The sequence below is a fragment of the Coffea arabica genome, chromosome 6c (genome assembly GCF_036785885.1).
Source record: "Coffea arabica cultivar ET-39 chromosome 6c, Coffea Arabica ET-39 HiFi, whole genome shotgun sequence".
In the NCBI taxonomy this organism is placed as follows: Eukaryota; Viridiplantae; Streptophyta; class Magnoliopsida; order Gentianales; family Rubiaceae; genus Coffea; species Coffea arabica.
The window spans coordinates 62,520,360-62,534,434 of record NC_092320.1 but is presented as its reverse complement, the minus strand read 5'-3'; the positions used below and the strand labels follow the sequence as shown (position 1 = coordinate 62,534,434).

At 35.8% G+C, this 14,075-nt stretch overlaps 1 protein-coding gene and 1 pseudogene across 9 annotated transcripts; both read left to right on the top strand.

The window, feature by feature from the left end:
- Positions 1–737: 737 nt before the first annotated feature.
- Positions 738–6,082, top strand: LOC113692223 (organic cation/carnitine transporter 7-like; annotated as a pseudogene).
- Positions 6,083–9,098: 3,016 nt separating this feature from the next.
- On the top strand, positions 9,099–13,930 carry LOC113691562 (organic cation/carnitine transporter 7). Of its 9 annotated transcripts, XM_027209761.2 has the most exons (9): positions 9,234–9,519; positions 10,047–10,121; positions 10,246–10,422; positions 10,493–10,538; positions 10,886–11,154; positions 11,412–11,649; positions 12,166–12,685; positions 12,779–12,981; positions 13,444–13,930. In XM_027209761.2, the coding sequence occupies exons 5-9, from the start codon at positions 10,886–10,888 to the stop codon at positions 13,678–13,680; spliced, it is 1,467 nt and encodes a 488-aa protein (XP_027065562.2). In that variant the 5' UTR covers positions 9,234–9,519; positions 10,047–10,121; positions 10,246–10,422; positions 10,493–10,538; the 3' UTR covers positions 13,681–13,930. The 9 variants fall into 9 exon arrangements, with proteins under 9 accessions (XP_027065556.2, XP_027065561.2, XP_027065565.2 ...); XM_027209755.2 differs by having other exon boundaries at positions 9,099–9,240; positions 10,391–10,538; XM_027209759.2 differs by having other exon boundaries at positions 10,391–10,538.
- The last annotated feature ends 145 nt before the right edge of the window (positions 13,931–14,075 follow it).

Sequence of the window (14,075 nt, the reverse complement as noted above, 5' to 3'; positions counted from 1 at the left end):
TGGTACTTTTTTCTGATTATATATGAATGATGGCCCCCGTGAATTTTGTAAGTCAAGACTTGTCATTGCTCATGAATGATACTGATTACTGATATTATGTTTTTCTTCGAAACGTTAGGCCTTATAATTATGATCTCGAATTAACTTTGTTATCTGGCTTTGAGTTGGCAACCGATGCTACATTGACACAAACAAACAAGAAAAGAATAATTGATTCTATTGTCTAAGGTGAGAAAAATCATGGATTATTTTTCGACATCAAAGGGTTATTTTAAATTTACAAAGTTCTACAGATTTAAGTATTTTAAAAGATCAGTTTAACTTCTCATACTCTCTGATCATTTCGTCTGTAGCAATGAAGGAGTTGTTGTTCCTTACACACTACAACTGGTCAAATGAGTCTCGATTGAAACTTTCAAGCAATTGGATTATGCAGCAATCTGATGATGGCGACCTCTTCAGTATCTGGTCATGCAAACGCTTTCAGTAGGTGGAGCTGCAAAAAGGGCCATCCTACAAATTGAAGTAGAATTCTGGAGGCCTGAATTGTGATGTTTTATAAGTAGTACTTTTATCTTTACGTTATTGAATTCCATCTAGTATTGAATGATCATGCATATATATTAGTGGGATTGCAGTTGTAAGTTGTGAGGAATCCCAGGTTTCGCAGTTTGCAACTGCTACATTAAAGAAAATCTCAACAACAATAGGCGGAGAAATTGAGGTAATGCTTTTGCATGTTGAGGATTAGCCAAGTTATGGATTTGTCCCTGTTGATCGGGAGCATGGTACATTTATAATTCTGCTCGTATTCTTTTCTGCGAATTGATTAAAGAATGATGATTCTTACCTTTAGTTTACTAGGATTTTTGCCATGGTGAATATGTACATGAAGTCATATGCTTAACCACATGGCATTCTTGTACTACATGATAAATACTTGGTAGGTTGAACTGCTTTGCCAGGGTTTTGTTTAAATTGCAACTAGCGAATCAGCACTAGAAGCTGCTGATTACTAGGTTTTCACGTTTTTTCATCCTTCTTAACCTGTACGATAAATCATTCATAGACTTGCCAGCAGAAAGCCTGCAAGATTTTTAAATAATGGGATCGCTTTTGTGAGGGTAGACAGCCTGAGCTTCTCTGCTGTTTGGTGGGTGCGAGCACCATCTGGATTAGTGAAAGAGTCTAGAAATCAAGCACCAAATATGGGATTAAATGGTCTGTTAAGCATCTGGTGAATTTTTAGTTGCAACATGGTCAGCGTGAACTAATTGTTTAGGTGGTTATGCATATAACGATTACGGCTTTGGAGTAGTTTGGCACCCTTGGAAGGGTGATTCTTACTATCCTTTCATTCATTTTATGCAACAGAAACATTGAATTTAGTGTATCACTTGGGTGTTGATATGACCTCAAACCTGAGTAGTACATCTACATGGTTTATAGTTTAACTAGAAAAAGGGGATTGAAACTCTTGTTCTCGAGTTCTTGGCTCTGCCTTATCTGACTAGTAAATCTTGCTGTTCTCTTCGTATCACTAATTATCTTTTCTTTGGTTCTTTAGATGGGGGATCAGAGCATTGGCTGTACTCCAGAGGAAGCAATTTCTGTGATCGGATTTGGGAAGTTCCAGGGGCTCATACTGGTTTTTGCTGGACTTGGTTGGATTTCAGAGGCAATGGAAATGATGATTCTCTCGTTCGTTGGAGTAGCAGTCCAATCTGAGTGGGGACTCTCTCCTGCTGAAGAAAGCTTGATAACATCTGTGGTTTTTGCTGGTATGCTAGTTGGATGTTCCTTTTGGGGCATCATATCTGATGCATATGGAAGAAGGTAGTTTTGTATAATTCTTTTCACAATTTCAGATACAAGTGTCTCTGATGTTTGACGGAAAGCGACACATGTTGCAACTTGCTTCTTGCTTAACTTATGAGTAATAGTTGTATTAATGGATATCTGCCTCAATATTTCTTCAATACAAGGAAAATTATCTAAAATTTGTTGAACTAATTTCTGAGTTCCCACCAATAATTGCAATGTGCCGGTGTTTTCAGCTGTTGCAACAGCTGACAAAACTCCTCCTACACACTTTTTTGGGGTAGGATCCTTCTACACACTTTACATATCTGGAAACATTTCTAATTGAGGTGAAATTACAGAAGAGTTGATTTTGTTTAACAAGTGATGAGAAACCTATTAGATGCTCTTGCTCAGAACTGAAACACAGACTTCAGTAAAGCATGGGAGCTACTGCTGTACCATAGATGTTAGTGTTGGTTCTCAACTTGGGATGAATTCATGAATTTAATTTCTGTTCGACTAAAGCCCAAAGAAAACAGAAGAAATCAACAATGTTGTGGTTGTGAAGTCAACAAATCCTGGTGAAGCTTCTGCAGATTTCATTTCTTACTAAATGCAAATTTCCTTATAGGTAGAAGAACTCTGGTACAAAGAATATCCAATTTCTCATTAATAACTGTAGAAGATTGTATTAAGGAAGGAAATACAGTTTTTCCAACTAAAATATATCATAAGGGTGACAGCCACCAGTTTAAAGGAGAATACCTACAAAATAAAATGCACATATTGGAACCAGTTGAGCTGATCTGAGACTAAACGCATTGGTTCACCAAGACAACAGAAATAGTATGTCAGAACTGCTGAAAGCAGCATCAGGATAAACCAGATGGAGGAGTTAAAAAATGCTAGACATGGATCAGGACATGTCCTGCAGTGGCCAGTTTCTGATTAGTTGATTACAACCTCAAATAACAATTAGGCACAGATTTGGAAAGTATATAAAATTACCTTGTAGTAAGGCGAATTTTGTGGATCAAAAGCTAAACTTACTGTTTATACTGATTCAACACCACAGGAAAACACTTTATAGAGTATGAGGGATTGTATCACATATCGTCTTGTGCCTAGTATTGTTCTTGTGGTGCAATTCTTATCTGTTATTTAATGGGGTTCTTCAAAACATAAAGTGGATTTTCATAGACACAGCATTCCTTTGGAAGCACAAAGTGTTCCTAATCTTTTTTTTTTTTTGGCTGCATTCAAGAGAGAAGCTGATGGCAACACATACTTCATGAAGGACCACAAAATCCCCTAAATATGTTTTGGCATGTGAAACTTATTTCATCATTTCCTGTAACTTATTTTAAAGTATTCATATTGCAAATCAAATGCAGATGGGACAGAGTTCCCATTAACATACTGCAACAGTGCACCAATGTGCTTTTCTCTTATTTTCAGTTGATTATTGTCTTCAATTCAGTCTGCAGTTTGATTATTAGTATTTCCATTTGAAGGGAATCAAAACTACATTACTAAGGAATATGGAGTCAAAATTTTGGCTTCTCTGGTGTTTCTATATCACATCCGTCCTAAACAAAGCGTCCTAAAGTAATGATGTGATTTAGCAAAAGTACCACAACCTTCTTCAAGGTATCTAGCTGAATCATGCTTAGCCAAACATGTGTGAAATTCCTAGCTTTCTGGCTTTAGGTGCTTTCCTTTCTTTGCACAGTATGGCATTTCTTCTCCTTCACTTCAGTTTATGGTCTTTCTGATCATTAATGGATTCTCGCTCTCTCTCTCTCTCTCCCACCTTTCACAGGAAAGCCTTTATTGGTACAATGATAGTAGTGGCTGTTGCTGGAATCTGTAGCTCTTTATCCCCAAGTTATAAGTTATTTTTGGTATCTCGTTGTATGCTTGGTTTTGGTGTAGGAGGGGGCCAAGTATTTGCCGCATGGTTTATGGAGTTCATTCCCACAGCTAATAGAGGTGTTTGGGTAATCGCACTTACAAGTTTCTGGTCCCTTGGATCAGTACTTGAAGCTTTACTTGCATGGGTATATATTGCATCTTTTGCTAAAGCTTATTTTTGTTACATAGTTTGTTTTCCTCTTAGTTTCAATTGCACTTCTGAGTTCTAATTTCACTGTTGAAAGAAGAAAGTAGCTATCTTTGGGTGGCCATTGAAATTATTAATTAGTGCATGTTGTTTATTTTAGCTCCCAAAGCATAAAAACTCCCTTTTTTCCAGGAATGAAGAATTTTTCAATTGTTCTGCTTTAACATACATATTACTCCCATTAAAGTTCTCCCTCCTTGCTTGCAGATCATCATGCCAAGATTTGGTTGGAGATGGCTAATAGGTTTATCTTGATTACCATCTTTCATTGTACTCCTCCTTTCTGGGATTGCACCTGAGTCGCCGAGGTATCTCTGTGTGAAAGGAAAAATGGAGGAAGCCCAGAAGATATTGGCAAAAGCAGCAGCCATGAACAAGACAATACTTCCTCCTGGAATGCTTATCTTAGATCGAACAGCAAAGATAGATGAACATTATCCGTTATTAGATACTTCTCTTCTGTCTTCAGCAAGAGAAAGGAAGTGCAGCCCAGAAAATTACTTATCATCATTGTTTATGATATTCTCATCAAAACTAAGGAAGACAACTCTTCTCCTATGGTTTCTATACTTCTCTAATACATTTTCATACTACGGAATTGTATTATTGACATCTGAGCTGAGTAGTAACCAAATCAATTGTAGTTCAACCGTTAACTTTTTGAAGAGTGCAAAGGATGCTAGCCTCTACAGAGATGTATTTATCACATCTCTTGCAGGTGACATTCTGGAATTCGTTTTTATCCTACATTTGCTCCTTAGAATTTGAACAACATTAAGAACTAACGCTGTTGCCCGTCCATTATAATACCTGTATTGTGATTTGTGAATATGCTTACATCGTAATGACATTTCCTTCTTTTTTTTTTTCCCAGATTTAGCCGGGCTTGTTATATCTGCAGCAATTCTTGACAGATTAGGCCGGAAGCTCACCATGAAGATTTTATGTTCTTTGGGTTTTATTCTGCTTCTACCACTGGTTGTGCATCAGAATGAGATTCTGACAACAGCTCTATTATTTGGCTCTCGCATGTTTGTTATGTCATCATCCAATGCTGTTGTTATATACTCAAGGGAGGTAAACATCAAAACCTTTTTCTTCTTCACATTGCTGATTCTTTTTGTTGCTTCATATGCAGCAGACTGGACTTGAGACTAAGCCTTCATTTGCAAACATTATCTATCAAAAATTTGACTTCTGTTGCTTAAATGAAGATAAATGAAGGAGAGTAATATCAAATACATTATAAGTGAACAGCAGATATTTCATGAAATTCAATAACTCATAATCTGCAGAAACAAGGACAAAGAAATAATGAACTTTGACCAGAAGTTTATTTCCTAGTTTTGAATTTTACTAACAAGAACCCTTCCTTCTTGAATGGAGCTGAATTATCTACAAGAAGTTGAAGCAGAGAAAAAGAATTGTGTCTCAGCTTCTCGTAGCACACTAGCACCTAGAAAAAACAAAAAAAGTAACTTCACTTGAGTTTAGCTCGGCCTAACGTAAAGAAAAAGGGCTCTAGTAAGTTCTTCTTACTTCCACAACTTTCATCCCTTAGTTTGGGCCACTTTGACCTGGAAGCAAAGGTTAGAAAATAGATCTCAACGAACAGAAAATGACACTTAAAATCTGTTTGCATTTTACAGGTTTATCCAACTTCAGTGAGGGCAACTGGTGTTGGAAGTGCAACATCTATTGGAAGGATTGGTGGAATGATATGCCCTCTTGTAGCGGTTGGTTTAGTCAGGGATTGCCATCAAACAGCAGCAATTGTTCTTTTTGAGGCTGTGATACTTCTCACAGGATTCTGTATGCTTTTCTTACCTATAGAGACTGGTGGAAAAGGATTGAGTGACACCACAAGCTTGTTGAATGAGGAGTAGATTATCCTTTGCCATGGCTGCAAGAGTTCATGATATCACAAAAGATTGGTAAATGCACCACTTGTATACCTGCTGGCAACAGACATTGATGGAAGAAAAAGATGACAATTTTTTCCCTCATCATGAATGATGGATTCCGAAGTTGAGCACAATCCAAATTGACTTCCACCCTAGCTTTTATTGTTCTCTGTTAAAATCCCATGTTGGTAAGACATGTATTTGTTCCATTTTTCATCACCTAATAAACACGCATTACAATTTGCTTTGCCTATTTTGTTTAGGAATTTGATCTGAAAGATAGATTATGTCTGCAGTTGACTGTAACATTCTGTCTTTAGAATTTCAGTGATCTTTCACCTTATTCTTGCGAAAAGCAATTCGCTAAAATGTCCTCACAAGTTTGAAAAGAAGCTTGCTATTCATAATTTTTGCTAAAAACACTTTCCATACTTATTTTTCTAAAATTGTAGACACTAAAACAGTTATGGACACTAACCACTACATATATTTGAGTCATGATACAATTTTTCTGGGATTAATTGTAATTTGCACCCCTGTATTATCATTATTTTGCAGTTTTCATTGCTCGATTGTTGAAAATCGATGAAACCCTATGACAATTTTTATATGAAAAGACATCATACATTTAAAAGAGGGAGAAAGGTGCTCAAAAAAAAAAAAAAAAAGAGGGAGAAAAGATTGAAGAAGTCTAACCTCTCCTCCCACCTTTGCAGCCGATCAATAGAGGAACTTGGCTGCAAATGAAAGACAAGAAGAGGTAGAAATAGAGAGTTGAATTACTACTGATGATGAATGCTGTGGGATTTTTAAACGAGATTTTTATCATGAAAACTATTCTATTTGATAATAGTTAATAGTTACAAGTTAGAACAGGTTGCTAACCTTTTATTAATAAGGTAGCGCAATATGGTGAACCATCATTGTAGAGTGGATCATCGACAACGTAGGGAGAATTTACTCTTTAAAAATTATTAAAACTTTCAAGGGTTAATTTTCATTTCACCCTTAAATGCTGATCAATAATACAAGGTAAAAAGTGCTATATTTGACATTATGAAGAGCAAACTAGAAATTAATGACAGTTTAAGTAGGAGATTAGAGTTAGAAATTTTAGCCTAGTTTCTAGTGTAAAGGTAATTGTAGATGATATGATTGCTCCTAATTGAATTTTGAATTTATTTGCAATAATCACACATACTATTTGGCTGAGTGTTGCCTAGTTAGGACGGAGTTAAGTTGTTTTTTTTTTTTTAAAATAAAGTTAATTTTAAAGAATGCTTAAATAGTGAAAAAGAATTAATATTGATGTATGCATTCACATGGCATGTATTTTATGCCTACTATCCTTACACATAATCAAGGTACTTAAGAGGCTTAAATACCATTATCATTACTATATAAGAGGTATGATGAGTCTTGGGAATAGGGAGTGTAAATGTAAACATATTTTGATCTTAGTTTTTGTTATGCCTAAATTATCCTCATATTTTTTAATTAGAGTTATTGCATTTCAACCATGACACTGATACAAAAAAAAAATGAAAAGTTTCAAGAAATTACATCTCAAAAATGTTGGTAATTAAAATTAAAGGCTGTCCATATACAACTATATTCACCAATCATTTTCATTATCTCCAATCATTGCATGTGTTAAAATTATCTCCAATTATTATATTCTTATGCATAATAATTAAAGTTAACTATAATTTATATACATATTGGTTTAGAAGAAAATCATGACATTAATAAGAAGACAAAACATTATAAAAAATTAATGAGAAAATAAAAGGTTAAATTAATGATTAACTTCACTATAATATGTCATATTGACTAAGAAAACTTCAAAAAAATTATGGATAATTATTAAAAAAAAATAACAGAAAAGGTTTACAGCTACTTAAATTGAACAAAATTTGTTGTATCCAAATCATAATGTTTTAGTACGTATTTTGTTCAGGTTTTGTTGTATATACTAGTTTGACACAACATAGAAGATTTCCTCCCCTTATTACCACAATCCAAGAAAAATATGCAACAACTTAGTTTAGATATGATAATCTTCCATTTTGAGAGTTCAATAAACTTTTAATTGCTTTGTATATAATAAACATTTTCTACATGTAACAGTTGCTTGATTTTGTTTTATTATATGGTTTCTTAGTCAATATTATACTAACAACTTAGTTTAAATATAATAATCTTCCATTTTCAGAAATTTTTTAACTGTAAAATGCACAATAAACATTTTGTACAATTATCAGTTATTTAATTTTGTTCATTATATAGTTCTTTAGTTTATATTATGCTAATAATCATAGTTTTGTACATAAATTTAAGGGTTAATAAAATAAAAATATGTTCTTTTTTTAATGCAACATGGCCTCAATAAGGGCATTTTAGGCATTAAGGGGGTTTTTGTTAAATGTTTGATCATTCAAAGGGTGAGACCGTTATTTGGACAAATTACAGGGATTGATTGGTAATATGATCAAATTACAGGGAGATAAATGTAATTAACCCTAAATTTAAAATATAGGATATCTTGAAAAAATATATCCACACGCAAAACACATGAGTTATTACTAGTGGTAGTGATAAAAGGATAAGATTGAGACTCTGACAACTAGCTAGAAATAACTAGTAAATTTTAAAGTCTCGCAAATCAAAAGTTCCAGTCTTTCCAATTACTATTATTTCGTGATGGAAACAATTGTTTTGTACATAAGTAGTTATTACTATAAACCTATTCTATTTAATGAGAGTTGATTCTTTTTTTATCATCAATTCAAGTTTCCATAAAATTGTACCATATTTAATGTGAGGATATTTTAGGAAAATACAATCTAAATTTACTTTTCCAACAAAGTTAACTACTTTTTCTTAAACTGTGTGAAAAAAGAAACAGAACTATCAAAATGGGACGGAGAGAGTACATTATTTTACAAAAATTTCAAAACTAGCAACTTTTTCAACGAAAAAATCAGAATTAAATTACTAATCCTGAATTTCAGGTTTGCCTCAAAAGCCAGCCGTCAAGTTCAAAACGAGCAACTCCCGTGATAGCAATCAATGACTTTCGTTGGTTTCGTGCCATTCGTTAGAAAGTTCTGGGTCCCAAGGCAGTGAATGACTATGATTTTTTTTGTTTTTTGTTTTTTTGTCTATGATGAATATTCTGCTCCAAAAAAGTCTCGTACTCCTTATGGGCCTATGACTCCCTGACTCTATTGCCCAATCATACAAACATTTGGCAAAGTACAAGTGGACAACCTGTAAGAGAAGGCCAGCTCCTGATCCTTGTTCAATCTATGTATTCAAGAACAAATTTGCTACGAAAGCATTAGAATCAGAATTGACTGATCAATTGTTAATTTGCCTTCTTCTTTTTCCATCCATTTGTCAAGAAGGGTGAGCCAAAATCCTGAAAGTTGTTCTTCCACATGCAATTGAATTGAGATGCTCTTCAACAAAAATTGCTACTCTTGGCTTTTCTTGGTCAACCCATTAGAGAGCTGAGACCATCCTCTCCAAGATTCATTCTTTATCGGTTTATTGAGGAAGGGAGGGAAATTTTTTTTTTTTTGGGAACTTCAAGTAAGAGATTTATTAGGGTTCAAGAGACTCGAGTCAAGAACATTGATTTTTAAGTTTAAGTGGGATTTATTTCAGCTGCTTTTTTTTCTCCTGGTAATAGCCTCTATCGATGCATCCGCAGTTCGATCTTTTATTTCCTCCCTTAATGGTTCCAGTAGAACGAACAATCTATTACTTCTGGTGATGTTCAGGAGCTCTGTAACATGTCCTGTGTAATGGCTTCTGTTAGATATTTTTAGGTGGATGTATCATGAATATTGAAACTGTTGCATTGGAATCCTAGTAGACAAGTACATATTATCTTTCTAAAGCCATTGTTCAGTTCATGAATCGTTAAGGTCAAAGAGGCTATTGAACAAATTAATATTGACAACTGAATCAGCTGTTTAGGTCAGAAAATATGCTTTTGAAGGACTTGATTGAACTTCTGCTTTCTTGTCTTTGTAGGATTCTATATTTGCTATTTAAACCAGTTTAAAATGTGAAGCTTCCTCCTTTCTTCTGTATAGTTACAGATTTATCTCTTTTCAGGTGTTGTGGAGGATTATTACTTGAAAAGAATTTGAGGCTACGTAAATTGTCTCTCTCATTACTTCTATTATTGCTTCTAATCTTTACAGGCTTAGTGCAGTTTTTGGAGGCCCGTTCCTGATTGCTAAGTGGTGTTGCATGCAGCAAAAAATAAATTTTTCACGGTAAAGAAGTTGCAACTTTGATGATGCTTTTGGAGTCTTCTTTTCGTAGTTTTCACCTAGCCTGAAATTGTCACTTCTTAAAATTGTGTCTATTTTGTTATTGTTTTACTTTGAATTGTAAAAGCTTTACAGTACATGGAGGAATTCCAGACTAGTACCACAGATACTGAAGTAACACAGTGGAGCTTCCATTTTTTTCTTCTTCCTGAAATCTCGTTCCAACTTCCAAGCATATTTTTACAGAAAAATAGTTTGAGTTCCAAGTGCAGATTGCCAGTGCTTTGGGTAGCCAGCCCAAATTGTAAGATCATAAACCAAGCTCAAGTTGTAGATCTTTAAGTCAAGCGACTGACGGTTTAACTCATCAACAGCTTGAACTTTTGTTGCTGACTTGCAGCACCTTTTTCCGGCCCTCAGGTGTTAAAGAGTAACAGAAATGATGCCTTAAATATTGTCATTGTAAAGGGCAAAAAGTCATCAGCTTGAAATGTGCATGAGTGGTATCAAATTTTTCAAAATGTGTTGCAACATTTTAGGGTACAGTTTCAAGCTCAAGTATGCGGCACTGGACCTCTGTATACACACTGAAATACTGTAACAACATAATGCATTCATATAACATACATTTCAGCAGCTAAGTTTACTGATTCTTAAGCACTGAAAGAAAAGCTAGCCTAGCTTTGCATGCAGCAACGAAAAATTCTCAATTTGTTTCTTCCTCTTGCCGAGTGTACTGCTGATATTCTATGCCAATTGGCTTTTAGATGGGAGATCCAAGCTCTGTACATACGGTGGATGAAGCCCTTTCGACTATTGGTTTCGGAAATTTCCAGACGGTTTTGCTTCTTTATGGTGCACTTGGATGGGTTGCAGAAGCAATGGAATTGATGATTCTCTCCTTCATTGGACCTGTACTTCAGTCTGAATGGAGACTCTCTTCTAGTAAAGAAAGCCTCATATCAACAGTTGTTTTTGCTGGCATGTTGATTGGCGCATATTTGTGGGGTCATATATCAGACAACTGGGGAAGAAAGTAGGCATTCTTTACTCCCCTCCCTATCTCTTCCAGTCTCAAAATTTTATACTACGTCTGAGCTTCATTCCTGAAGTGATAGGATTTCTGTTCCTTTATATTCTTTTCTTTTTTGGCAAAGCATTTAGTCTTCCAATAGTGGTTGACTTAATACCAACAATTCGCAGTGTGCTATAGATCTTGCAATGTACTGTTTGTTGTAAACTTTGATTTTGTTCACTTCCTTCGGCTTTGCTTGCCTTTTCTACCATTTCTAGGAAGGGATTTCTTGGGGCAGCTATACTTAGTGCCGGTGCTGGACTGTTGAGCGCTTTCTCACCAAATTACATAACATTCGTCACTTGTCGATTTTTTGCTGGGATTGGTTTAGCAGCTGGATACTTATTTACATCATGGTTCTTAGAGTTTGTCCCTACTTCAAACAGAGGTTCTTGGATGATGGTTTTCTCAAGTTTCTGGACAGTTGGAACAATATTTGAAGCGTCTCTTGCATGGGTGTGCCTATATTTCTAAATTCTTTTAGTCAAATGCTTTTTCTCTTTTGTTGTTTACCTTCTTACGTTCTATCTGTTTGAGGTTAAACATAATGATTTTCTATATTCTACTTGCTGTGACAAGCTTAGATTGGGTGAAATGTATTATACTCTCCTTCTAACCTTACAACCTATAACCACCAAGGAATTGTTCTCTCCTTGCAAGATTGAGAAGGTTAGTGGGAGAAGTTTTCTTCCCAGTATCCTGATTTTACATTAGGAGGGAAACTTGACCTAAATCTAACAAAGGTGCCTAAGCTTCAAAGTACTTGATTTGCTAATGTCCAATGCTCCTTGAATCCTATCTATGGCCACAAGTATTACACGGCTCAAAAAAGAAAAGAAAGGGAGGGCAATGCATGATCTCTGAATAAATAAAAACGACCTTTAGAATATAGACTTCCCCCTTCATCAGTTGTGGATTAATCAGGCTTTACAGTATTAAAGTTCTGATGTGTATTCACCTCCTTTCTTGCAGATTGTCATGCCAAGATGGGGATGGAGGTGGCTACTTGTGCTGTCTTCTGTGCCATATTTTCTTGTGCTTCTGTTTTACAAATGTGTACCCGAGTCTCCACGGTATCTAAGTGCAAAAGGTAGACTGAAAGAAGCACATGAAATTTTGGAGAAAGCAGCACAGCTTAACGGAATGGAACTTCCCTCTGATACCCTTGTTTCTGATCAAGTCAAGAACTTGGATGAAGGATTGTCTCTTGTGGGAGAGACACAGTTGCTTTCCTCTTCGCAGAACGAACTACTTGAACCTAGAAATAGATGCCGGCCGCCAACCCTACTATCACTCTTTTCACAAAAATATATCAGAACAACTCTTCTACTGTGGTTTTTATATTTTGCAAACACATTCTCATATTATGGCGTTATATTGCTGACTTCTCAGCTCAGCTCCATGGTAAATAAATGCGGATCAATCACCTTCCTTTCAGTGGGAAGCCAGGATTCTCGCCTTTATATAAATGTCTTTCTTACAAGTTTGGCAGGTAGAAATTTTGATTTTACCACAAATTTTTTATGATTAGCTTAATAGCTGGCAATTGGTGGTTATCATGACTTGAAGTTGTTCTGTTCTTCAGAGGTTCCTGGACTTGTTTTAGCAGCATTTATAGTGGACAGAGTTGGTCGCAAAGTCTCCATGGTGATCATGTTTACTCTAGGTTTCATACTCCTACTTCCACTAGTAGTCCAACAAAATGGAGTATTGACTACAGCTCTGTTATTTGGAGCACGCATGTTTGTTTCAGCTACCTTTGAAGTTGCTTGTGTTTATGCCCCAGAGGTAAGTCTTTGGCCTGCCTCCCTCTGTAAACATGCATATTTATTCAATTTGAAGTCTCTCTGTCCCCTTGAATGTTCTGCTAAGCACAGTAAGAAACACACAAGCAAATCAAATCTCCTTTCAGGGCGCTCTTATTCTTGATTTCATATCAGTAATATTTCATTGTGAGAGGCATGGCATGGTGATGATACCTGATATGACGAGTCCTCGACTCCTCGTTTCGCAGAAGGGTGCATTGAAACAAGTATTTGGTAGTGATTTTGCATGGATCTATGTGAGATTTTGATATAAAGTTTGTCATTCATACATTTTGTTAATACCCTTCTTGTCAATCTATGCTGTTCTTGGCCATTGCAACATAACACTACAATCCTGGGTAGTTCTTGTTAATAGTTGGGTGGTTCTAATTGCCATCTTTTCACATCCTGGTTATTATTGTTTACAATCCTTCTTTGTTGGCAGGTATATCCTACTGATATCAGAGCAAGTGCCGTCGGGCTTACAACTTCTATAGGAAGAATTGGTGGCATGCTATGCCCTCTTGTTGCCGTTGCGTTGGTCAGTGATTGCCATCAAACAGCAGCAGTCATTCTGATCTTGGCAATGATATTTCTTTCAGCAGTCTCTGTCGCATTTTTGCCATTTGAAACAGGGGGAAGAGACTTGTCTGAGTCTGTGCATCAGCCCGTAGTTGAATAGATGGCCGAACTCTTTGAGAGTGTGTGGTATTGTAGCCTCAATAAATTTTCATTTTGGCAAAATATGTTTTTCTTAGTTGCCATCAATAAGTCCCTGTTGTCCGTTATCTCCCTGTGCTCCTATTACTTCAGACTTGGAAGTAGTTTAGGATCTTGGATCCCTGTTTGTTCTTGTCTTTCTATACTACCATAACGTTGAGACTTGAAAGCAGTTCAGAATTCATACGTCTGCAGTACTTTTCCTTCTCAAACAGGGTAAATGTTCTTATTCCTGGTACAAAATCCTCACTGCCCAGCTACGAGGACACCACCAAACCCCAACCCCCCTCCCCCCCTTTCTCCAAAAAACAACAAAACCGAAAAAAAAAGAGCAAATTTTCTGTTATCATTTGAGCA